Below are 25,546 nucleotides of genomic sequence, written 5' to 3'. Positions count from 1 at the left end.
AAATTTCTAGATTTTTGCCTGGCAAACCTACCATCAGTTACCAAAGTGCTCTCAGAGAGACAGTTTAACTGTATTTCATCTGTTTGTAGCATCAACCATTTCCACCATGAAGATGAGTATGACCGAGAAAAAAGGGACGTGCGTGAAACTGCGAGAACAGCTGGAAGTTCTGGAGAAGGAGACAGCTGCCAAACTAGCAGAGATGGACCAGTATAACAAAGACATGCAGGTAGGAATCTATCACTACTATAGCATTATTATAACAGGTGTTAGTTATAACATTTCACATTGAGCCTGTGTTAACCAGGGATAATGTTTACTGTTGAGCAGGTTCTTCACACTGTCCAACAGTACCTTCAACTGTAACATTTAAAGATAAAAACAGAGCTCAATGCCTTCATTTCAGCTTCAGACATTTTGGGGCATTTTCACACCTATAGTTGGTTTACTATGCTCAAACTCAGTTGAGGAGGTTGTAAATTTGTAGCCTTTTCCTGTGATTTAGTTTCTTTTCATGCAGAGAAAACTCCAAGTAAACTACAAAGGAACCAAATTTTGTCACTTCAAACAATGTGAGATCTGGGGCGGGAGCAGCAAAACTAAATACAGGAATGAGGTGCTGCGTTCTGGTCTAGTGGATAAAAAGTGAGCCCTTGGTTCATTTTACATTTTAGTTAGTACAAGTTTGTGTACTTTGCACGTCTGTGGTACTCTGTTGCATCCCAGAATACAAAGCATACCAGGCTAAGGGAAGATGTTTACACCTGTTACGTGGTTCAGATTGAGGTTGGATTATGTTCTCATCGTAAATTAACCACACAGAGACCCTGAAGTGCGATTACTGTGTTCACATCTGCAGAAACGAGCTGCACCAAGGTGGAAAACCAATGAGTTTGATTTAAACGGGCTAAATACTGCAGGTGTGAAAACACCCCTAGAAAACTCCTTGTGGCCCGTAGCAGCCATGACGCTGAACATTAACCAGGGTCTTCTCTGCTATCGCTGGAATCTGCAGGATGCTTTCCACCCCTGATAACTTCAGTTAGTCGACAGAGCCAACATTTCAACCTCAATGGCTTATATTGTAAAATGCCACAGATGTTTTTTTTTTTTTTTTATTTATTTATTATCAGCAATGCAAAGAAGTGGGTTCAACCTTTAGGATTTATACAGTCCGTGCTCTTCTTCTTCTACTTGCCTCCAGTTCTCACTATTGGCAGCTGACTGAGTAAATGCTGCTTATTCTGAGATTGGTATCAGTAACTGAGGAATTAAAAACAAAAAACGTGTCAATATTTGGCTGTGTTGGTGCTGTAAGTGAACAGAAGTGTGTTTCTAAAATTGTATAAAGTGTGAGTGGAAGTGGAAAGCTTTAAAAAGGGGATGCTAGTTTGGGTGGATTTGTTTTTTGGCTGGCTGTTTGCCTAATAATAAAGGAGTGATTGAACAAATTGCATATTAAACTGTGACCTTAACAATTGATCACTAATATTGCTTCCTGGCCCTTGAGGCCTTTTTTGTCTTTCTCCTTCCCTGCCATCCTTCCTATTATGCCATCTGATACCAACATCTTAAACTTTGATTTTTCCTCTCATCTCCTGGAATTTTTTTTTTAATCTTTCCTACACTGGATCCTTTCCTCTCTTTCCTCTCACCCATCCCATATCCTTGTCCCCAACTTTTCAGTATGTGGGTGCTGAGGAGTCAATACTTCTGGCTCTCTTCTCACTGCTGGCCTGCCTCCGTAACCTCTTCTACCTACTAAAGGTTTTTGCTTTAGGTCTCATTATTATTCTTACCTTGTTTTCTCTTCTGTTTTAGTATCTTGGTTTCTCTCTTTCTTTTCTTCTTTTTCTTATGCCCTCCTACAAACTGCATCATATTTAGCCAGGTGTTTGCTGCTGTTTGTGCATGCTGTTTGTCTACAGTGCATGCTGTTTGTTTACAATCCTTAGACTGTTACATCCATCTTTCATTCTTTAAGTCAGTCATGTATCTTTCAGACCACTAGTAAATGTATGAACTTTTTTGTGTATACCAGGAACTGAGAGAGAGCCAAAGAAAGCAGCAGGCTGCACTGGAGAAGCTGCGCAGCATCAAAGAAGACAAGCGGCGTGAGCTGATCCGAAGGAAGGAGCAGGAAGAGGAGAAGAGCAGGAGGGAAGAAGAGAGGAAACGACAAGAGGAGGAAAGGAGGCGCAGGGAGGAGGAGGAAGAAGCTCAGAGGTAAACTTTCATTTTTATGCTATAAACATTGGTCATCGGTTATACAGTAGATGACATATGACAATTTCTAACCCACTCAGATTCTCTTTCCCCAACAACACAGAAACAACATTTTATATTAAAGTCTTTTTAAATACTGGATATGAAGATGTTATTATGAAGTCAAGTTTGATGATCTTGTTCCATGATGAAAAAAAGATAAAGAAAACAAGAAAAAAATCAACTAACAAATCCATTTTTGGGTAAACAAAATGCACAGAGAAGAAAATAATTTCCTCAATTTAAAAAACACAACAACAAAACACAACGATCTACAACAGCAACTTTTTTAGATTGGCACTGTAATAGATCCAGACCTTATACATAGCTCAGAAAAGGTTCCCATACCTTGTCCAGTATGTTCTATTTGTCTTCAGATAATGAATGATTATCCATTAATGAATAATGATGTTGTTCTTTCTGGTGAAATAGGGTGAAACCCTGAACAAATGGCTAGTTGCGAGAAATAGTTTGGTTGTTTTTAATATTTTCTCATATCATTGCAAATAACTTTTTAATCTTAATGTGCAAACTTTTGATGTCGGTGTTTACTTTGCGGTTACAGGCGTATTAAGATGGAAAAGGAGCGTCAGAGAAAGCTTCAGGAAGAGAGGGAGGCCAAACAGAGGGAGGAGGAGGAGAGACAGAGACAGGCTCTCATCCAGGCAGCCAAAGAGCAGGCAGAGCGAGAGCTCAGAGCAAGGGAGGAGGCAGAGTGGAAAAAAAGAGAGGAGGAGGAGAGGAAGAAAAGAGAAGAAGAGGAGCATCAGCGCCAAGCAGAGAGGCGAAGGCAGGAGGAGGAGAGGCGAAAGTTGGAGGAGGAGAAGAGGCAGCTAGAAGAAGAGAGGAGAAAACTCGAGGAGGAGAGGAGGCAAGAGGAGAAGAGAAGGCGAGAAGAGGAGGAGCGACGCAGGAGGGAGGAGCAGCAGAAGAGGTTAGAGGAGGAGCGGAGAGAAGAGGAACGCAGAAGGGAGATAGAGGAGGAAGAGAGGAGAAGACACAGGGCTGCTGAAGCAGCTTTCCGAGACGCAGAGGAAAGGAGAAAGCGAGAGGAGGAGGAGAGGATTAAGCGGGAGGAAGAGAGGAGAAGGCTTCATCAGCAGGAGGAGGAGAGGAGGAAGCGTGAAGAGGAAAAAAAAAGGGCAGAAGAGGAGAGAAAGAGAAAGGAGGAGGAAGAGGAGAGGAGGAAAATCGAAGAGGAGACAAAGAGAAAGGAGGAGGTGTCTCGTCCGCAGCAGCAGCCGCCAAAAACAGGAGGGAAGATTGATATTCAGGCTTTGCTGAGAGGGCTGGAGGAGAGGAAAGGTAAGAGACAAATGCATGTTTTTAAACTTTTATACAGTTCTCTGCATTGTCTGTTTTAATAGATCATTTCACTTTATGATGCCTGATGTGCTGCTTCAGGTGGGCAGCCAAGGGCGAAGCAGCACAGGAAGTCAGCATCTCTCACATCCTTCAAAGCTCTCTACCCATTTACTGCACGAAACAACGAAGAACTCAGCTTTGAAGCAGATGAAATCATTGAGGTGGGAATAAAATGAGATTGTCTTACCAGATTGTCAGGTCTCACTCTTTCCATTTTGCACTCTCTTTGGCATCATGTATAAACTTCTGCATTTTCTCTCTCAAACCTTCCTGTTTCGTCTTCTCAGGTTGATGAGACGACAGAGCGAGAGGAGGGTTGGCTGTATGGCAGCAAACAGGGGAAGATGGGCTGGTTCCCAGAGAGTTATGTCGAGAAAGTGGGCCCATCAGGTGCAGCTAATAGTGCTGCTGCTGCTGCTGCTCTGCCTCCTGCTAAATTACCACTCCAATCACAGCTTTCTAATGCCCTTAAGGCTGCCAAAGTAGCAGGGACAAAATCTGCCTTCACGCCGACACATTCTCCAAACCCTGCACCTTCTGAGACTCAGGGACAGGTGAGGGCTTTACAGAGCACTTACTGCTGCTTACCACAGTATGATTATTGTCTGGGCATATTCAGACTCTCTGCTGTTGTCTCATTATCAGCGGGTGGTGGGTAACCTGTTAGCCCAAGCACTGTGTTCCTGGACAGCGAAGACAGATAACCATCTGAACTTTAATAAGGACGACATGATTCAAGTATTAGAGCAGCAAGAGAACTGGTGGCTGGGACAACTGAACGGTGAACAGGGATGGTTCCCCAAGACGTATGTGACACTGCTGGGAGAAGATGAGAGTTCAAAGTAAGGACTTGCTTATGTATGGAGCATTTTTTTTTTTATTTGTCTCCAACACTGGGGTTAGGTTAATTGGTGATTTTGAATTGCCAATAGGTGTGAATGGTTGTCTGTTTCTCTGTGTTAGCCCTGTGACAGACTGGCAACCTGTCCAGTGTGTACCCTGCCTCTCCATCTCCCCTGCAACCCTGAAGAAGATAGACTAGTAATCAACAGTAAATTACTCTGTGGATAAACATCAATTCACTACTGAAATAAGATTAAATTTAAGCCTTAGCAATAAGGTAAAAAAGACAACTTTTCACCTTTCACTTCAACCAAATATAGACATAAAGAGATCATTTTAAAGGCCATGTCTGCCCAACCTGATTTAGCCACCTGGTTTATGGTGGGAGTTTTGGCCATATGAACTCATGAAATCAGTAAAACATACTAGTTCAGCCTTTTTTAAACTCCATTAAGTTACATAAACTCAGTAGCCTGAAGCACACAGCTGTCTACCTTCTGTATGTATAGTTTTATGCCATTGTCTCAAGTTAAACTGGTCAAAACAAGCACATGAGTTAGTCACCGATCACCAACATGTCCAGGTGTGTCAGGATATACACAGTTTGGTTTGGTGTTGTAGGAACTTGAGCCTGAGGTTTAAGCTCTTGATTTACTAGTCAGTCAAGTGCAAGTTCACCTGTATTCATGACATTTGGTTGGTGACCAAAACAATGAGATTGCAGGTTTAAGGAGCCCTAAGCAGTTTCCCCAGTCATTCCCGTATCTTAACTCATCGACATGTGACTGTAGAAAGTCTTGCATTTCTCTAGTGGCACCTTGTGTTCTGTATCATAGGCTTCGGAAGATTGATGGATTGATAGACAGGACAGTATGTATGTATCATAATGTGGTCTTTCCTTGTTTATAGTGCAAAGAGCTCTCCACCTGATGTTCCTAATGGCGACAGCCCTCAACTTGAAGGTAAAGTACAAACTCTTGTGAAATGTAAATTATGCTTCCTGGCATTGAATGCAGCTAAAAGTCCAAATATTCGCTATCCACCTTCAGTTTTCACATTTTGAGGTTGTATGTTTGATATCTGTGATTTCTATAATATTTTAACATTTAATAAAGATCAAATGGTTGAATAGACCATTTGATTTGTGTTTACACATTAATTTAGAGTAGAGATAATACTGTGGTTGACATACAGCAGATACCTAATCTTGTGGCCAGTCATTCTGGACTTGTTGAAACTCTAAAACTGAACTCCATAATACTGTAGTTATCTATGTAAGCAACAGGACTGGGCCTGTAGCTGTATTGCTGTTTCTTAATCCTCCTAACTTCTTTTCATTTCAAGAATTTGTGGCGTTGTACACCTACGAGTCTCCGCAGTCCGGTGATCTGACATTCAGAGAGGGAGATGTAATCTTGGTGAGCAAGAGAGAGGGAGAGTGGTGGAACGGCTCAATAGGAAATCGCACGGGTGTCTTTCCCAGCAACTACGTAAAACCTAAAGAGACAGATGTAAGAACGCTCAACATAACACACACACACACACACACACACACACACACACACACACACACACACACACACACACACACACAGGGCATAAACTGGTCTGCTGCAGCAAATATTTTGGGAGAGTCTTGATTTAGTTCTTTAGTCAGTTTTGAGACTTCAGTTTGGTGATTTAATAACAGATTACATTATAATGTAAGCAGTTATTAAGAAATGCATGCAAAATTTTTAAACCTTTCTTCTGCATTTATATTTTCAGACATCGAGCACATCTGGAAAGAAAAAGCCAGGTAAGATTCAAAGAGTCTCACATTTTAGCACACGTCCTCGTTGTGCATTTTACTGAAATAAGTTGTGCTTGTGTTTTATGTCCACAGAGGTCGCTCAAGTGACTAGACCGCACGCTTCTACTGGGCCCGAGCAGCTGAATCTGGAAAATGGCCAGCTCATCCTCGTCCTCAGCAAGGACGTCTCTGGCTGGTGGCTCGGAGAACTGCAGGTCAGCGTTCAGTTGTTGTCGTGTATAATAGATGGAAGTAGCCACAGTGACATCACCACAGGAGTAACAACTCTGTGATAGGCCCTGTGGCAGATATTTTATTTTGGCCCCTTTGACACCACATTACACCTGCACCAATGCACTCTTTTCTCACTCACACTCTCACTCACAAAAATAATATCATATAGCCATAATCAATAATATCAATAGCATCATTCCACCTTTTGATCAGCACAATGGACAGCAGCTGTAAAGGCTGTGGGGAAAGCTTAAGCTTATGCTATAAACTGACCCCATCTTCTTCAAGTAGGCTAACACAAGCCCAAAACGGATTCATCCTTGCTAAACTAACATGAAGACAACTGTAAGGTTTATAAGCATAGAACAAAAGAGAGAAGGCCATTCACCACAGGTCCTCACAGACTGAGTAAGCATCCTCATTTATAGAATGTCATTCAAGCATTTCCAGTGGAGCAGCTTATAAATATATATTACATGCACACATTTTCCATTATGAGTGCAAATTTTCAAAATATAAGAAGTATAATATTTAAATTCTTTACAAAAACACCAAAACATAATGATAAAAAACGCACCCATCAGGGCTTCATCTTTCAGGGCTTGTGGTCAGCAAAGTCATTGATACCTCATCCTGCTCTCCTGTCCTTCTTAAGAGCACCACTTTTTTTTTTTTTTTTTTTTGCTTTGCCTTGCTAAACATAATTTATTTCTGCTGGAAAACTCAGTTATCATGGACTGAGAGATGATTGTTTATCAGTCTGATTAAAGCCTTACTGAAACCCAGTGATTGTATTTTCTGAATCTAGGCCCGTGGTAAAAAGCGTCAGAAAGGCTGGTTCCCTGCCACTCATGTTAAAGTACTGGAATCCAGCAGTGGCAAATCCACACCAGCCCCCCAACCAGGTAACACACACACACACACACCACTTCAAGTAATGTGGTGGGAAAAGTCAAAGCAGGAGATGGTTTACAGCATTAATAAAATAACAGTGTGGACAAAGCATATTAATAACTTTAATGTCCTCCTCACATTCAGTCTGTCAGGTGATCGCCATATACGATTACACAGCTGCCAACCAGGAAGAGATGAGCTTCTCTAAAGGGCAACTGATCAGTGTTTTGGACAAGAGTGACCCTGACTGGTGGAAAGGAGAAGCCAACGGGGTCACTGGTCTGTTCCCAACCAATTACGTTCAGATGACCACTGCGGATGGTGACCCCAGTCAGCAGTGTATGTAAATCTCTCATATCCATGTTCCTTCAAACCTGTACGACTAACTGTTCTTGAGTATTTGTTAATTTACCCATACCTACCTACCACCCTGATAGTTTATGATCTATACGTCCCTCTGTTTGTCTTTTCTTCACACTGACTGTTTCTTTCCCCCCTCCCAATCTGTATTTCTCCCTCTCTCTCTCTCGTTCCTTATTTGTTTCTCTTTTTAGGGTAGTAGAAAGACTCTTCCTCCTCCACCTCCTCTCCCTCTACACCTCCCGACTTCAGAGAGACCCACTATCACACTCTGTTTTGACGGGGTGAAGTGATTGGACACTCTTACCTTCTAACTCCTCCCACTGAGCAAATTTCACTTTGTATATTTAAGACAGACTCAAAAAGCAGGTGAAAAAAATTTTAAAAGGAGGGTCTTGAGTAAATAATTTTGGGCCTGAAACTGGTTTTTCATGACTTAGTGCTGATTCTGGGATTTATTGAAGCCTTTGTGCCTTTTTGGTTCCTTTGGTTTTTGTTTTGATTGTGAAAGTTGATGCTGAATGATAGTGGGTTTCTCTGTGGCTTGTCTTTTGTCTTTCCTTTTGTTTATCTTCACTACACACTTATGTTTCTTCCCCATTTAACCCACACCTGCCTCTGTCACATGTTTTTTCTTTTCCCTACATTACAAGTGTTATTCCAACTACATAAGTCTTGTTCTTTATACTAAAGATTAAGAGCACGACAAACCTCAAACTTTGAGGAGGAATGAACAGTCCAGATTGGGTTCATGGCCTTTCTGCAAAATGGTTGCCATCAAGTTTAACTTACTTTGTTAATGAAAGGAATTCTAAAAAGCAATGAAGACACAATATGAGCATCGCACTTGCACTACAGCAGCAAACTTTTCTAGGACTTGCCTGGCAGAAGTGTGTTAGATGGTGCAAATTTCAAAGCTAATAGTGGGCGTCATGTTTGCTGCCTCCTGTATGCTCTTTACAGGCAGTTCACTTGCTTAAACCACACAGCGTGGATGCATCTGAAGCAAAATTATTTTCTGCAGCATGCCACGTGTGAGAGAGGATATTTTCCACAGATGTCCTAACTTAATTCTCCCCAGTTGTCCAAATTTCACGTGGTTAAAACAGCTTTAGGGTGAGTAAACCGATAATAGGCTGTCGTCACGCGTTAACTCTGCAAATCAGATCGAAATGAAGTTCTCTTGAAGTTTTCCTTTCTCACTTGTAACACACAACAGAAGATGGTGGTCTTCAGATGCATTCATGCACACTGTCTGTTATCACTGTGCTGGTGTTGTTCCTACAACATGAAGGAACCAGTCACGTTTTTTGTGATGTCTTAGTTTTGCAACCAGGAGAAAAAGTTTGACTTCTTTGGTTTCTGCCTGAAGGCCAAGCCAGAAAGGCTTTTTAATACATTGTGGCCATTTTGAAAGGGTCTGTTTTAATAGAAAATATGATCTTTTATTCACTAAGTTAAACCAATTTTTCTTCCTCAACCTAACCAAAGTACAAAACTTTTAAGTCCACTACATCTAAAAGCAATAATTGCACATTACTCTTGCTTTTGCAGAGTAAACATCCAACACAACCTCATCACCTCAACGCAACCACAACCTCAGTGGATTTTGTCAATACTTCTTCCACTGTAGTGATTCACCTGTAAAGTTGCAGCATCAAAACAATATGATTATTAATTTGCACATAATAAGGTGCTACAGGAACAACACCAATACTGCTTTCTCACTTTTTGGTTTGAAAAAAAATTGTAAATGAAAGAGACTTTGTACTGTGGAGCCACTGAGCTAAAGGTCCTTTTTGTGTCCAGTATAGCTGCATTGGGCTTCTGCATTTTCACCTGTACCTCCCTTGGGTAAAGTCTAGAAAAGTTCAGGACTGCGGCGCGTGTGTGAAACTGGCAATAAGCCTTTCTTCAGGGGGTGATAATAAAAGATGATTGCTGCACTTTATATTAATGAATGCTGCTTTTCTGCTGCTGCTCAGGATGACTTTGTTTTTGAAGGAAGTGACTGCATGTCTGCTCATGGTGTTAACCACAGGTTACATATTGAAACAAATAACCTGGTAATGGTCATTATTTGGATTACGGATATTTTCAGATCAATGACTGAATGATTATGTATCCTTTTTTTTTTTTTTGAGGGTCCTAGACTCACTTCATCAAAGTTTATTTGTTGAGATTTCAGGTGAAAAGCTGCCAAAAAATTGGGAGAACAACATTAACAGAAACCTGCATAAAGAGCAGGATATGGTAGGATGTGGTATAAAGGTGATGGAATTATTTTAGAAGATTTGTCTCGTATATATTTTCTGAATCTGAAATAAAAAAGAGTAAAAGATTCTGTGTGTGAGTTGTACTTACAATAAAATACACGTGAATACGTGAATAAGATGAAGAGATAGATGAAAACAACATTTCTCACCTTGTTTTTTGATTTTTGTAATTTTTCTGTTCGCCAGTTTAGACAGTTCTCTTTCTAACATGCATAGTTCAAAGGATTGCTCTGTTTGGATTTGTTTCTCTCCTTTGTATGACTTTGGCTATATCTTTACTTAACCTGCACTGGGCTGCCTGATCTAAACACACTTATAAATATCTACAGCTTTACAGGCTTATCATTGGTGGCTGAAGGTGTAGAAAAATAGGAAAAGGACGTTTTTTTTTTTTTTTCTTTCTATATTATTTTCCACCCTTCCAAGGGTGAAAAAAGAATTTCCTTTCCTGTTTTGGTACAAACAGATTTACCCCCAACAAGAAGATAACAGTACAGAAAGAGACAAACCAGGCAGGAGAGTCACAGTATGATCAGACTGAGCAAACAGCCAGACAGCAAACGTTGGTGACACAAAGTCACGGTCATAGCAATGGCTTCGCAGAACAGATTTCACTTTCTAAACCTTTGGAATGACACACAAGATGATAGGGAAGCAAGTGAGGGAAAGGAAGTACGGGAGTTTGTAAAGGATCAGCAGTCAGTTTGCATTGAGTCCACACAGTGGATAAATGTGCACCCTGTATCAGGTAAGTTTGTGTTTGTGACTGGTGTCGTCTGCCACATCCTTTATAAAAGTAATCTGAACTTGAGAAAGTACAGAGGAAGAATCCTTTTTGTTTTCCCATGCCAACACTTCCAGCAGGAGGCAGTAAATCCAAACCTGGAATGCTGCTGCAAGCGGTCGCTTGCGGTTTTGTTGAAACAGATGGACTAGATGGATGTATTTATTTTTTGGTTTATACAAATCCCCGCTCTTGGGCATTGCTCCTGTTTTGCAGGGTGTGCAAACCTGAACAGCCTGGACACACTGAGCCCTCAAGAGAAGAAGAGGCAGGGTTACATCCATGAGCTGATAGAAACCGAGGAGAAATATGTGGAAGACTTACAGATAGTGCTGGAGGTAATTTCACACAAGCCTGCTGAATAAACTTGTAAAAGCAGTAAGTGGCATTCTGACAAATCACACATTCACTAAATAGTCCAAGAAGAGGTACACACTGCAGTTATGTGTGTGAGCTGTGACTTGGGGTGTTTTTGTAATATTTGTGGCCTTTCCTCTTCTTGTGTAGGTTTTCCACAAGCCCATGTCTGTGTCGGGCCGGCTGAATGAATCGGAGATGACTATGATTTTTGTCAACTGGAAGGAGCTGCTGGCCTGCAACACTAAACTTGTCAAGTAAATATCTCATGGAGGCAGTGTGTCTAACAAAGTGATGAAATGTTATCCAAGTGTTTATGCAGATTTTGTCTGTGCGAAAATACATGTTTTGTGCGTGTGTGTATGTGTGTGTGTGTGTGTGTGTGCGCGCGCGCTCGTGCGCAGGGCGCTCCGTGTTCGTAAGAAGACGGGTGGGGAGAACAACCCGGTGGGGATGATTGGTGATATCTTGGCTGCCGAGCTGTCCCACATGCAGCCATATATCCGTTTCTGCTCCTGCCAGTTCAGCGGCGCCACGCTGCTACAGACTCGCACTGACAGTGATTCGGACTTCAAGGACTTCATGAAGGTAGGAGGGAGTGGAGAGCAAGGAAATGTGGAGCTGTGGTGAAGGAGGTGGCATAAGGGCACATCTCAGATCTTACATCTATACTTCCAATGAGAACTCTGTTTTTCCCATTTATAGTTTTGGGAATGTTAAGGGTTTCCAGTTGTATTGGAAAACAAGAATGCGTTTTTTTAGTCTGTTAATATTGACTTTTATTTCCATCAGAAAATCGCCACAGACTACAGGTGTAAAGGCATGCCGCTTTCCAGCTTCCTGCTGAAACCTATGCAGAGGATCACTCGCTACCCACTGCACATCAAAAACGTAGGGCATCCTTTTCATGAGCATGTCTGCCCTTACAGTGTGTATCAGAGGTTGTTAGACTTATTTTTTGTTAGACTGTTTTTTTTTTTGTTTTTTTTTTGTCATTTTGACATACAGGGTCTTAAAAATTCTGTCATCATTATTTTTTTTTGTTTTAATGTTTTGTTTTGTTTTTTAATTATATTGAGACACATTTAAAAACATTTTCAAAAAAAGTTCAGTCACAGTAATACACAAAAAGGTAAATTTATGAGGGCATGAAGAATAACATTGTGTACTCACTTTTTCAGTTTTATGATACTTTTTGCATCTAATTTTACTTTATTTTGAGACTGAACTTTCCATCTGCTCCCACGCTGGAATGTCTTTTCAGCTATAGCTTTAAATTCAGGGAAGCATTTATATTACGTTTATACTTTGATGCTCCAATATGTGAACATAAGCTTATTGATGTATTTACTTATGTAGATCCTGGAGTGCACTGCAGAGGGCCATGCTGACCGAGGTCCTCTGAAAGAAGCTCTGGAGAGGGCGGAGGAACTCTGTCAACAGGTTCTTATGATTATTATTGCCTGTATTAATTAACCCAGTCAATAATTTCATTAGAAAGTCTTTGTGTTCTGGCTGAAAAGGATGTGATGTGTCTGGGCAATTATCTCGTGCAGGTAAACGAGGGTGTGAGAGAGAAGGAGAACTCAGACAGACTGGAATGGATTCAGAGCCACGTTCATTGTGATGGTCCTGTCGAGGTATTGTGCTTTCTGGTATTTTCCTTCAAGGTTATTTCCACCAAAAAAAAAAAAACATGTAAAACATTATTTTAAATGTTCTCTCTTTTCACAGCATTTGGTCTTTAACTCCCTTACCAACTGTTTGGGCCCCAGGAAACTGCTCCACTATGGCAAGGTGAGTTTCACTGCTGGTTTTTATATTCTAAAGAATATAAAAGTATAAATGTTTTAAAATGTAAGGAAGTAAAAGAGGCAGGTAGGGTAGGGCATAAAGGGTGATGAAATTGGAAACAATACTGGTTCATATCCCAGGAAGTAACAGTTACTAGTGACAAGCTTCAGGCCACAAAGTAAAACTTTGAGACACCAGTAAGCAGGGAGAGATAAGCCGGGAGAGATGATGAATCACCATTACAAAATCATGTTTTGCTGAAGATTTGCAGAAGAAAATCAGTTACTGTTGTTTAGTTTTTAAAAATATTGTTAATCACATATTTGTGGGTATATCACTCTTTCTTTACAGATATACAAGACAAAGAGCAACAAGGAACTCTGGGCTTTCCTCTTTAATGACTTCCTGCTTTTAACTTATGCGGTTAAACAGTTCACCTCGTCTGCACCCGATAAACTATTCAGCAACAAGAATAATGTACAGCTCAAGATCTACAAACCGGTGAGACACGCAAGTGGAAGTCTCTGCCTTTGGGGCAACATTAGGCTTTGTGTTTGTGTATTTACATGCATGATCGTGTTTATGCGTCTTGTGTTTCCTGCAGCCCATCTTATTGAACGAAGCTCTGGTCAAGCTTCCAGATCCTTCCAGTGACGAGCCCGTCTTCCACATCTCACACATTGATCGAGTCTACATACTCAGAACTGACAACATCAATGAACGGTATGTGCACACGTTGACGTACACACAGAGAAATATGTTTGGGAACTGGTGGATTTTACAAATGCCGTTTGTGTTTCTCAGGACGGCGTGGGTTCAGAAGATTAAGGTGGCGTCTGAGGAATTTATTGAGACTGAAAAGAAAAAAAGGGAAAAGGCTTATCAAGGTTTGTGTCTACACTCCAAGAGCCACATTCACGTCACCTAAACGCGATAATCTCAATCATTTAAGCTGTGTGTGTGTGTGTGTGTGTGTGTGTGTGTGTGTGTGTGTGTGTGTGTGTACAGCACGCTCTGTGAAAACTAGTGGAATTGGCAGACTCCTCGTCACCATCCTAGAAGCCACTGAACTCAAGGCAGCAAAACCCAACGGTGAGCATGAATGCACTCATAGTGTAGGATCTGCTTATTCTTCACTGGACTTTAAAACACATCAGTTATGTTTTTCCTCCTTCATATATTTTTTACACTTTATTTTATAATTTTCTCTTTACTTACGTCCTCCTTTTGTTCTCGATTCTTCCATTTCTATTGCTCTGCTCCTCTTTTTCAATGAATTCTTGGCTTGCTTTGTCTTTACCTGCTTTTATCTGCGCCTCCTCATGCCCTACTACTGTCTTCTCCTCCTCCAGGTAAAAGCAACCCTTACTGTGAAGTGACCATGGGAGCTCAGATCTTCACATCCAGAACAATCAATGACACCCTGAACCCCAAGTGGAATTTCAACTGTCAGTTTCACATCAAAGACCTCTACCAGGATGTCCTCTGTATCACCGTCAATGAAAGAGACCAGTTTTCACCTGATGGTAAGCTACAAGCTAATTATATCACTTATCTACCCTGGCTCTTTTATTAGTTCCTGCTGCTTTGTGTGTTTATAATTCTTTTAATCTGATAAATTGAATAATTTTATTAACTGGCTCCTGGCCTCATGTCATGTTCCTAAAGTGGCCCTTGGGTAAAGCTTGTTCAGAACTCCCATCATTAGAAACCCCTAAAATAATCAATTTATGGCCTAAATATACACAAAGTCAATGTAACCTTTAACCAAGGACGTTATTATAAACACTTTATTTACAAAAAGGTGGAGTGCCTACTCCAGGTTAGGAATGAGTTGCAGCCCCCAAGTGGAGGAGTTTTAAGTATCTCGTGTGAGGGGAGAGTGGAGCGGGGACATTGACAGATTGTGTGAATACTGTACAGTCTGTTGTGGTGAAGACAGAGCGGAGTGTGAAAATGATGCTGCTGATTTACCCTTCAGTCTATATTCCCACCATCACCTATGGTCACAAGCTCTGGGTAGTTACTGAAAATATGAGTTTCCTCCAAAGAGTGTCTGTGTTCAGCCTTAGTCATTCAGGAGGGGCTCCAAGTAGATCCGCTACTCCTCCATAGCAAAAGGAGCCAGTCTAGGTGGTTAAGGCATCTGATTAGGAATTGTGTTTTGAGAATGTCTTGCTGGCCCTGGTGGACACAGTGGAGAGACTGTAACCCCCCCCCTCCCACCCCACCCCTGATAAAGACTGATAAAGTCACGCGCCGCAGTCCTGATAAAGACATCACCCATTGCCTGTTACACAAAGTAGTTAAGAAATAAACCCTTAACATGCAAGCTTTTTTTTTTAAATGATTATTAGTAGTATTCAAGTAAATAGCAGTGGTTTTGTTTTTTAAATAGGTTTTGGGCTATAAATGATCCATAATTTAAAGTGAGTTAGACACCCCTGGTGTTGGCCTTAAAAGAAATAGGAAAAGTTAGAAGAACAGCATCACATGTCTCACTCTGAAAATATCTCAACACACCCTCATTAAATGCTGGCTGTTGGTGCTGAATGTTTTAGTTAAATTGTGCATAGGGTAACTACAAAAAGTACCTATAAGCATTTTTTTTTTTTTTTTAAAGAATCCAGTTCCTCCAAACTCATGTGCTGTTCTGTTTCCTCATATCAGAGTTCCTGGGTCGTACGGAGGTTCCAGTGGCGACCATAAAGAAAGAGCTGGAGAATAAGGGACCAGTAACGCGTCGTCTTCTGCTGCACGAGGTTCCAACAGGGGAAGTCTGGGTCCGCCTCGACCTGCAGCTCTTTGGCCACAAGTAGCTGTAAAGGATGAACTGAAACAGGAAACTGCATCCTCCGCAGAGACTTCCAAATAATAACAGTTAACCAAATTTTAAAAAGCTGCTTTTTTTCAAATTAAAAAACTAGGATGGTTCCTCTTCCATGCTGAAACTTGGCTCTAAGGAGAGACTGTCACATACATCAAGCCTTAATGAATTTAATATTAACCATCATTAATAATACCTCTTCTGATGTCCTTGAAAGCCTGCTGTAGGACCTGCGTTACAGCAATTCAAGCCACGAAATAGGAGTTAAAGCGCTTTTTTTGGTTTGGGATGACATTAGATGGAAAGGGAAATGTGACTGGTGCACCTGCTCAAGAAGGAGACTTGGTATGTCACAAAGCTGAATGTGGATCCTCTAAAACTTACAACTTTCAGCTGGATCTAGGACTGGACAAAAGCTGAGAAGTAGATAATTAAAAGCAATAAAACTAGTGTGCTCGCCTCTAGACTCACAGTTCTGTATCTCAGTCGGTTTTTAAGTATTCATTTTGCCTCCTCAGCCAAGGCCATTAAACGAGTTGACACTGAGCTAACTACTGTTTTATCTTGACAGTCAAGATATATATGTTGACTTTTTTCATTTTTTTCTGTGGAACTCTTGACTGATTTCTTTTCAGAAACCTCGCTGGCCTGCTTTTTTGTCTGTGACTGATCATAAACTGTCTGGCCTCACTTCTCACAGTGACATTGAGGGCATCAGAAACAGTAGATGGCAAATGATGGACAGCGGCACAAAACGCATCAGACAACTTGGAGAATAAGTCTGTAGAGCTGGTCGGAAGTCAGTTTACTACTGTAGATCTCAGGATACGTTGTTCTGGGTCAAGTCTGCGCCACTGTAACAGCACTGAACACTCGTTTTGTTGAGTTTTTGTGTGCATGTGTGAGTACGTGTCTTTAGTGTAAAAACAGAGAAGCGTACAGATGCTGCAACTTTTGGAGGATGCTTCTAACTCCTAGCCTTAATGCTAGTCATTTTTGACCTTTTTTGTTAATCGTGTCTAAAATTATTTACTTTTCATTGGGATGATGCTGGGGTCGACTGTAGACTTCTTTGATTTTCCTTTACTGTGTGAAATCAGCCACGGCCAAGTAATTTCAAGTGAGAGTTTAAGATGATTAAGGTGAAAACAGCTGTTTTTATGCAGATGATTATGATGGTGTTAACTTTTTGAGGTGTCACAGATTTGCAGCAATAAGTATTTTCTTACTTGAATTTTTTTTTTTAATGCTTTCAAACTACTAGACACAATTTTAGGCGTCATTCTCCAGTTCCTGCCTATTTACAGCAATATTGCAACTCTGTGTTGCCTCAAAAAATTGCCGCTTATAAAAATCTGCCACAAAGGTAAAGGGTGTAAAAGCTGTGTATTTGTGTTGTTTTTATTATCTTACTCTTTGTGCCCAGTTTATTTTCTGACTCTGCATTTAAACAAAATGTGTTGTATTTATTTCCTAATTTATGCGTGCGACTATCCAAAGTTAGTAGCGCCTTTTTGTGTCATCGTGGAGAATCAGTTGGTAATCGCTGAGTTTTTCTTGTGGGAAAGCTGGCTCAGTGTCTTAAGACTTTCCACGCATGCACTTCATCAGATCAGGACATTTTTCCACAGTTTTCCTTTCTTACATGTAGCAAACGTGACTAACAGTTAATGTCCGAACTGATGGCATCAGAAATTTGTGTTGTTCATTAAGCTGTTGGGTAATGTCCAGAAAAGTCCAGGGCTGAAGTGCATGTGTGGAAACAGCTTTACATGATTTTCCCCCCAGTTGAGTTTTTCTGTAAGAAGACTGAGTTACTCATTATTTTCTTAGGTCTTCTATTTTGTGCTCTTGTACTCTATTTTTGAATCAATTAGTTTGTTTTAAAGTCTTCTTACCATGTTTTTCTTTTTCTTTTTTAATTTGTGGGAGTTGAGAGACTGGACTACCTTCCTCGTCTGTGTAGGGCTGTAAAAACTTGTTTTCCCCTTTTTATTTTCAGCAGCCTCCTGCACTGACTGCTGAGTTTATGACCGCTCTAACCCTGACTTGCCTGTTCACAGCTAATCAGCCTGGATTCTGTAACCTGCTGTTTATACTCACCTTGGGCCTCTATGTGGCACTTGCTGTATCAGGGTTTCTTAAAGCAAATTAAAGATATTAAAAGTGAACAAATTGTCAAATTACTGGCTGTCTAAATAAAATGAAATTTTAACAATTAAAACTGAGTGCATATCCTCCTGGAGCCTGTGCAGTTAATCACACTGTGTGGGGCATCAATGCACAGTAATTATGATACAGTTATTCATTACTAAACTAGAACAAATGTTACAGACATCTTAAAACCATACATAATTTGACAATAAATTCCAGCAAATTGTATATTTCTAAAAAGTATTTGTAACTCTTGGGTTCCCTGGTTTTCCTTGGTGTCCAGCCATAGAGTCAGAGTTCAGTGCAGAGTTGTCAGTGCGCACCAATAGCTCTCATTAAGTCCTCCTTCACCCTCCACTGGCTCTGGGGCCACAGGAGCAGCAGCCATTATGTAACCGCACCAAGCGGCTCTGCAAAGGGCTGACAGCAACACACATGGCTGCGTGACTGGCTTGAGAAAGTCAGCTGAACTCCACCTTTTGTGGCAGAGTGCTACGATAAAACGAATGGTTTTAATGCAGTGGGGGAGGTGGTATAACTGATAGCATCTAATGTTATTTACACTTAAAAAAAAATAATGTCACAGCATTGCCACGGTTTTCTTGGTCTCAAAAAATTAAGTTTTACAAAGTAGTTTTTCAGTACACATTTGACTGACTTGGAAAAATGGTCGTCAGTGTCAACATTCAAATGTTTGCATTTAGTGAAGGTGTTCCATGTCCCAAAAACCAATCTGCAATGCTGAGGGTCCACACACCCAAGGCCCAATCTTTGCCTACTGCCCAGCTCACACTGCACCCATCCCCGTGGGTGGTGGGCCAACAGGGTGTCAAAAGGAGCCAATTTGGGGATCTAGTTGGGATGCTTCCTTTTCTGGGTACGCCCAATTGGGAGGAGATGCTAGGGTAGTCTGTGTAATACCTTGGGATCCCCCCTGGAGGAAAGTGGAGCTTCAGTCTTTCCAGTGTGGCTGGAAAGACTGACGTCTGGAATACCCTGTTTAGCCTGCTGCCACAGCGATCTGACTTCAGATAAGCAGAAGACAATGGCTGGAATGCATTTAATGAAGCTGACCAAACTGAAAATTCACACATTGAAATTTGTAACATGTAAAAAGTCTCATAACAACAAATATAAAAAATGAAAAAACATCTTGTGATAGAACCAACATGGTGCAACACCTCTGCCTTCATTTTAATGTCCACTACACAGTTATAGTCCTCTCACCCTATGACAGCTAGGATATGCTCCAGCACCCCCCCGAACCGACCCTGAACAGGATAAGCAGAAGCGAATGGATGGATGGATACACAATTATTACATTTTGTAACTACCGCGTTGACAAAACGTTGACACTGACATTTGTGGTGGTTCCCGCTGCTCTGGGTATCTCCAGGTCCTAACTCTTGCCAAGATGACACAGAGTAAGATGAAAACAATATTGGATACAATGGCTATCCTCTCTGTCAATACAGATTCAAGCAAAAAACACTGTTGCTCTATTTTTCCTTTAAGAGTCTCTTAGTAAGGCATTGGGCTACAACATGCCACCAGAACAGTTCAATAGACCTTGGATTGGATTCTGCAGCTGAAGGGATGAATGCCCTTTCTCTCATATATTCCTTTATTTGGTGTTTTATGGTGGGCATGAGTCAAGATGAACTGCTGAAGTTCAAATTGAATATGAGATGGTGAAGAAAGGTGATTTTAGTGACTTTTGAATGTGGCATGGTTGTTGGTGCCAGATGGGCTGGTCTGAGTTTTTCAGCAACTGCTGATCTACTGGGATTTTCCCACACAATCATCTCTAGGGTTTGCAATGGTCTGAAAAAGATAAAATATCCAGTGAACAGCAGTTCTCTGGGTGAAAATAGCTTGTTAATGTCAGAGGTCAGAGAAGAATGGACAGACTGCTATACAAGATTGGAAAAATGTTGCCTGGTCTGATGAGTCTCAATTTCTGCAGATTTTAGAGCAAGAGTTTAGTGTAAACAACATGAAAGCATGGATCCATCCTGCATTGTGTTAACAGTTCAGGTGGTGGTGTAATCGTGTGGAGGATATTTTCTTGGCACATTTTGGGCCCCTTAGTACCAGCTAAGCATTATTTTAACAAAGCAGCCTATTTGAGTGCCGTTGCTGACCATCTCCATCCCTTTATGACCACAATGTAACCATCTTCTGATGGCTGCTTCCAGCAAGATAACACTTCATGTCACAAAGCTCAAATCATCACAAACTGGTGTATTGAATATGACAATGAGTTCACTGTACTCCAATGACCTCCACAGTCACCAGATCTCAATCCAACAGAGCACCTTTGGGATGTGGCGGATCGGGAGATTGCCATTATGGGATGTGTAGCCAACAGCTCTGCAGCAACTACATAAAGACATCCAACATGGAATTAGCACCTAATAAACTGGCCAGTGAGTGTATGTCAATTATGAGAAAAAGGTCAGTTTTCACTCCAAGATCCTTGTATAGGATTTTTTTTCCTTATAGAAAAAGGTACAGTATAGCTGCAGAGGCAGACAGAAACAGAAATAGCAAAAGAAGAGCCAGAGGGAGCGAGAGAAACAGGTAGACAGAGACTGTGCATGAGACAAAGTGAAAAAGAAATGTGCAGCAAAGCGGAAGAAAAGAGCAGTTTAGAGGCAGGAGGAGAAAAACAGAGACAGAGGAGAATAAACACATATGGAGACAGAAAGAGAGTATGGAGGGAGAGAGTGACATGTGCATACAGGATGAGTCTGAGAGGCCCTCAGTTCCACTTGACTTAGTCATGGGAATGATTTGATTATCACCACATGAACAGCTGTCTTATGTAATACATACACACACACATACACACACAAATACACTCACAAAGAAAACACAGAAATAATGAGGGATTTGTGTCCTGGCAAAAAACCTACACTGAGCAAAGGTGCCCTGAAGCAACAGGGAGACAAGAGCGTAAAAGAGAAAGTCCACATCAAGGGGAAAAAATACGGTCATCCAGGTCTTTTCCTGGACATTAAAAAAATAAATATAATAAAACACCCTTTTTTCTAATCTTCACCAAAATGAGCACAAATCATTTTCAGTTCATGCTTCACAACACTTATGTTGATTTATGATAACATTCATGACTTGTAGCCAATACATAAATAAATTGCGGGCACACCTAAAAACTGTTGCAGAACTGCTGTTGTGTTCGCCTGAAACAAACACTTTTGCTCGTGTGTGGAAGGCGGGAGGTCCCAAGACTGAGACGTCAAATTGAATTACAGCAAACCAGAATCAGTGGCAAAACCATATAAATGCATAACAAAGATTAACACATATGGTATTTTGTCTGTAGTCAGAGTGGAATATGCTGAAGATGAGAGTGGGCTGTAGACCTCCATTGCTGCCCAAAATGAGTTGAAACATGTCAGTGGAGCACTGTGTGAGATTCTAATTTATTCCAGTAAATGAAGAGACTGTTTATTTTTATACTCAGCTCCAGATGAATCATCCTGTTGCTGTAAATGCTCTAAAATAGCTTAAATGTGTGTTAATGAGCATCTGTAAATAGTTCCCACTAAATGAACCATTTACTGTTGCTTGAGAAAATATTGCTAAAAGCTACAGTATCCAGCTGTTTTATGAAATTGTTTAGTCATTCGTGAAGTTGAAAGTACAGATTTGTGACCCATTTGGGGTTTAAGGTTAAGGGCCGCACACCACAGAACACGTCCAGGTTAACCAAAGCCCGGGCACGAGAACCTGGGGACATCTTTAGATCGGCCAACTTAATATTAAATAATAAATATTCATTACATTCTGCCATGATGAAGCTGATTCTGTTTCATTTTGCTGATTTGCTGAGATGAGATTACCCACACTGACCTGAAAATTCACCCCTTAAGCTTCTTAAATAATGAAGTGAAATAACTGTGGAGCAAAAACCCTAGTGCGGTGCAGACCCAGTGTTCCCCCCCTCAGCATGTGAAACTCACAAGTTACAGAGAGGACTGACAATAATTCCTCACAGCAAACACTGCACACAGTTAAGAGAGTTAATATTTCAGCACCCTGAGCAGGAAGTGCAGAAACAAATGCATTATGGATGGAAAGTGGTTTGTGTGTTGTGTATTCTGTCTAAAGAACAATGTTTAGACTTTATTTTATGATCACAAAAACATATGGGAGAAGGCTGGCTTTATCAATATCTGCTGGGACTATGTCTTATTAATGTTGCCTTAATTCTGTTATATAGTAACATTCATACAGTGCAAAAAGGTTGGAAAGAAAGACGTGTGGCTTCACAACTAGGTATTACTTTATTGTTTTCGCTCCAGTAATTGTGTAAGAGAGGGGAATTTAAATGTGCTGAGACTTCAGATCGTGCAGACCAAAACACGTCCAGGATCACAACGTTTTGGGTGATATTAAGTGTTGTATAAACAACTCATTAAAGAATTATAGAAATATGAAGATGTTGATTTAATGACTTGTTCAAGTGTGGTTGTAGAAAGGACAAGGAGTCCACAGTTTCACCACAACAGAGCAAAATAAAGAAGAGGAAGACCAAAGCAGACATGGAGGAGGGCTGGGTCATACATGGGCATCCATGGAAAAGCTGGCTAAGGAAAGACAAAGAATAGAGGCACTTCATCGCTGCCCTAATAATGGCATAATACCTGACCTGAGCAACTGGGGTCAGATTTTTTTTGGTCTGCTTTTGTGAATCTCAATAAATGAGACATTCTCCTCCAATCTGTAGCCATGAATGGATGAAGAAAATCCTTTAAAGTGTGATATTGATGGCTGGACTAAGAGGCAAAAAAACATCATATGCTGAAACATATGTTTATAGCATTGGAAAATAAGTTTACAAGGTGTAAATTGTACCTATTAATACTGGTGTATGTGTGTGTAGATCCAAAAACAAACATAGAATAGGCTACAAAGATAAGCAGGCCAAGCTCTATGAAACTAGATGCTGTGTTTTACCTTTAAAAAAAATGCATGGTCTGTAGTTTGCCTGAGGTACACACACTCACTCTCATTGCATACTCTTTCTTTCTGAATACCCGCTGATGTGTGGAAAAAGCTGTAGGCATGCATTTTTGTGCATTTATTCATGCAGCCCCTGATGAAGTAAAACAAACATGAAGGGACAAACAGACCAAATAAAACGAATTCTAGTTGGTCAGTTGTTTGTAGCCATGTTACCCATGTTAGCACAGTTGTAGTCATATCGGTCCATATCTTTGCTTCAGACCGAAATGCCATGAAACATCAAAAATTTGTGCGTCCCAGATGAAGAATTCTAATGAACACGGTGATCCTCTGACTTTTCAGTTAGTGTCACTGTGACAATGACATTTTGAATTCTGGGTTGCATGTTACAGCACTATTACAGGTTTTCATGCCCCCCTCAGTGTCAATAGCATAATTTACTCATCCCTGTTAACCTTTCGTCATCAGTTTTTATTTTAATTTGGTCAATATTGAGGCTCAGGCCTCCAAAAAAGAGGAAAACGTCTGATATTCTCATCATCTGAGCTTGTATTTATTGCTGTTAAGCAAATATTAGCATGCCAACAGCATCACCAACTCTGACATCATCCAGTGTTTTGTCTCAAGTATTTTTGTTGTATCCACCATAGCTGGATACAACTAAGGCGTCACAAGGGCACAGCTCACCCGACAGAAACTGAGGAACACTGCACGCCTGTACGTGTCATGGAATGGAGCATGTAGAGGAGAACACAAACACAGACAATTTGAAACAAAGCAAACCATTTTATGGCTGTTTGCAGTGTCCCAAAACTAATCAAAACATGCATCTAACATTGCATGAGAATAACACCTGAGACTACTGCTACTAAATAATATTAAAAATAGAACAGAAATAAAACAGAAAACAAGGACTCAAGGATTCTTTATCACATTTGCATGTAGTGGAACAAAATTCTGTCCTCAGGTCCCAGTGTTGCCCATGTGCAAATATATATATATATATATATATATATATATATATATATATATATATATATATATATATATATATATATATATATATATATATATATATATATATATATATATATATATATATATATATATATATATATATATATATATATATATATATATATATATATATATGTATATATATATGTATTAGGCCCGTCCTAAAAAATATTTACATTTATTCTCTTTTTGGATTCCTGCTGGGACCATAATTTACAAAATGGAGATCATGTTGCACTCAATAAAACATTAAACTAGGGATTGAGGCTCAGTAAACTCCTTTGATTCGTTCCCTGCTGGGAGGAATGCAAGTTTAAGGTGTATCTGCACTAGCCCATCTTTTATATACATTTTATGGTCAGTATTAGACGGGGAAACCACAAGCATGACTTTAAATGACACTTTTGATTCAAGCAAAACAACGTTAAACATAAACTGCCTGTTATTTATCAACGAACATAATCTTCTGACCTTTCTAAGACATTGGTAGAATCCTTTTCTTTTCTATTATTTTTCACTTTTTCTCTTTCTTGACTTGGTTAGGTTTACAGCAAGTTTTGGTTTGGTTTGAGTTAAAGTGCATGGTTCAACAATGTTAACCACGTCTTGGAGAACCTGTCTGAATGAAAGCCTTGAAGCCATGTGTGCACAGACATGCAACAAAAGAATGAGCAAACTACTGACAGCTTAAACACACCGCAGTGATTTAAAAGGTGTGTAGGACAAGTGTTGCAGTGAGATGAGTGTCATATGAGTGTACAGCAGCTTAATACAGCTGGCTGTCTGAACAAGTTCACAGCCTTTGACTTTTATTTGACATTTATTGTTTAGAATCTGTTTTGCTGCTGCTTAGGAAGTCTTACATCTTTCTGAAAAAGTGAAAATCCAGCATGTTCCGAATATCCTAAGTAAGAGCAAAGTTTTACCAAGGATACCACTGCATGTTTTTTTTTTTCCCCACTTACCTGTTGAGCACTGTTACCTTGTTTAACTCTTGTCACCCTCCCAACCACAGACATCAAGGGTCTTTCAGGCTTGTCTCGTTGCATAACACCAGCACAAAAATAACCTGCCAAGTTGACAGGGAGCTAATGAAATTTTGATAAACGTTAATCTGACATAAAGTTTTGTTTTCTTTTAGAAAAGTGTTGATTTGGGGCTAAAATATCAATCATGAGGATTACCATAAGATTCACACGATCTAAGCGCAAACAGCAACCACAGCATAAATAATAATAATATCCAAAGTGTGGCCATGCAGGTCGCAGGTGACTGAATCCCCATTCCCATCACAACACTATCTGTCACTGCCATTCACTGTCATCTCTGCCCATACAAAAAGCTGAGTGGCTCACTTTTGAATTTTCATCTCATGTCTGTTTCACTGATGTGTGAATGTGTGTTTATATATTACTATAATTATTCTTACATTTCTATTCACAGGCTACAGGCGTGATGTGATGTGATTATCTGAAATTTCATGTGGTAAGTCTAAATAATGGCAAATATTTTTTTTTTACCAAATGTTTTTTTTTTACCAAATGTTTTTTTTTTTACATTACACACAAAATATTGTATTCCGCTTGCCTTCC

At 40.3% G+C, this 25,546-nt stretch overlaps 1 protein-coding gene across 1 annotated transcript in view; it reads left to right on the top strand.

Annotated features, from left to right (window-relative positions):
• The window catches only part of itsn2b (intersectin 2b), a 40,993-nt gene extending 23,031 nt beyond the window's left edge, over nucleotides 1-17,962 (top strand). The window contains exons 16-40 of the mRNA XM_030719682.1: nucleotides 90-229; nucleotides 2,042-2,226; nucleotides 2,831-3,570; nucleotides 3,670-3,791; nucleotides 3,918-4,184; nucleotides 4,276-4,472; nucleotides 5,383-5,435; nucleotides 5,818-5,984; nucleotides 6,241-6,271; nucleotides 6,359-6,480; nucleotides 7,308-7,404; nucleotides 7,538-7,732; nucleotides 11,030-11,151; nucleotides 11,321-11,427; nucleotides 11,575-11,758; nucleotides 11,963-12,061; nucleotides 12,530-12,613; nucleotides 12,727-12,810; nucleotides 12,905-12,967; nucleotides 13,316-13,465; nucleotides 13,569-13,687; nucleotides 13,769-13,851; nucleotides 13,973-14,056; nucleotides 14,317-14,490; nucleotides 15,635-17,962. Coding sequence (XP_030575542.1) covers nucleotides 90-229; nucleotides 2,042-2,226; nucleotides 2,831-3,570; nucleotides 3,670-3,791; nucleotides 3,918-4,184; nucleotides 4,276-4,472; nucleotides 5,383-5,435; nucleotides 5,818-5,984; nucleotides 6,241-6,271; nucleotides 6,359-6,480; nucleotides 7,308-7,404; nucleotides 7,538-7,732; nucleotides 11,030-11,151; nucleotides 11,321-11,427; nucleotides 11,575-11,758; nucleotides 11,963-12,061; nucleotides 12,530-12,613; nucleotides 12,727-12,810; nucleotides 12,905-12,967; nucleotides 13,316-13,465; nucleotides 13,569-13,687; nucleotides 13,769-13,851; nucleotides 13,973-14,056; nucleotides 14,317-14,490; nucleotides 15,635-15,783 — 3,818 coding nt within the window. The 3' untranslated portion in view covers nucleotides 15,784-17,962. The remainder of the gene's footprint in view (nucleotides 1-89; nucleotides 230-2,041; nucleotides 2,227-2,830; nucleotides 3,571-3,669; nucleotides 3,792-3,917; nucleotides 4,185-4,275; nucleotides 4,473-5,382; nucleotides 5,436-5,817; nucleotides 5,985-6,240; nucleotides 6,272-6,358; nucleotides 6,481-7,307; nucleotides 7,405-7,537; nucleotides 7,733-11,029; nucleotides 11,152-11,320; nucleotides 11,428-11,574; nucleotides 11,759-11,962; nucleotides 12,062-12,529; nucleotides 12,614-12,726; nucleotides 12,811-12,904; nucleotides 12,968-13,315; nucleotides 13,466-13,568; nucleotides 13,688-13,768; nucleotides 13,852-13,972; nucleotides 14,057-14,316; nucleotides 14,491-15,634) is intronic.
• The last annotated feature ends 7,584 nt before the right edge of the window (nucleotides 17,963-25,546 follow it).

This window comes from Archocentrus centrarchus, chromosome 3 (assembly GCF_007364275.1).
Source record: "Archocentrus centrarchus isolate MPI-CPG fArcCen1 chromosome 3, fArcCen1, whole genome shotgun sequence".
Taxonomy (NCBI): domain Eukaryota; kingdom Metazoa; phylum Chordata; class Actinopteri; order Cichliformes; family Cichlidae; genus Archocentrus; species Archocentrus centrarchus.
This window is presented reverse-complemented; position numbering and strand designations above follow the sequence as displayed.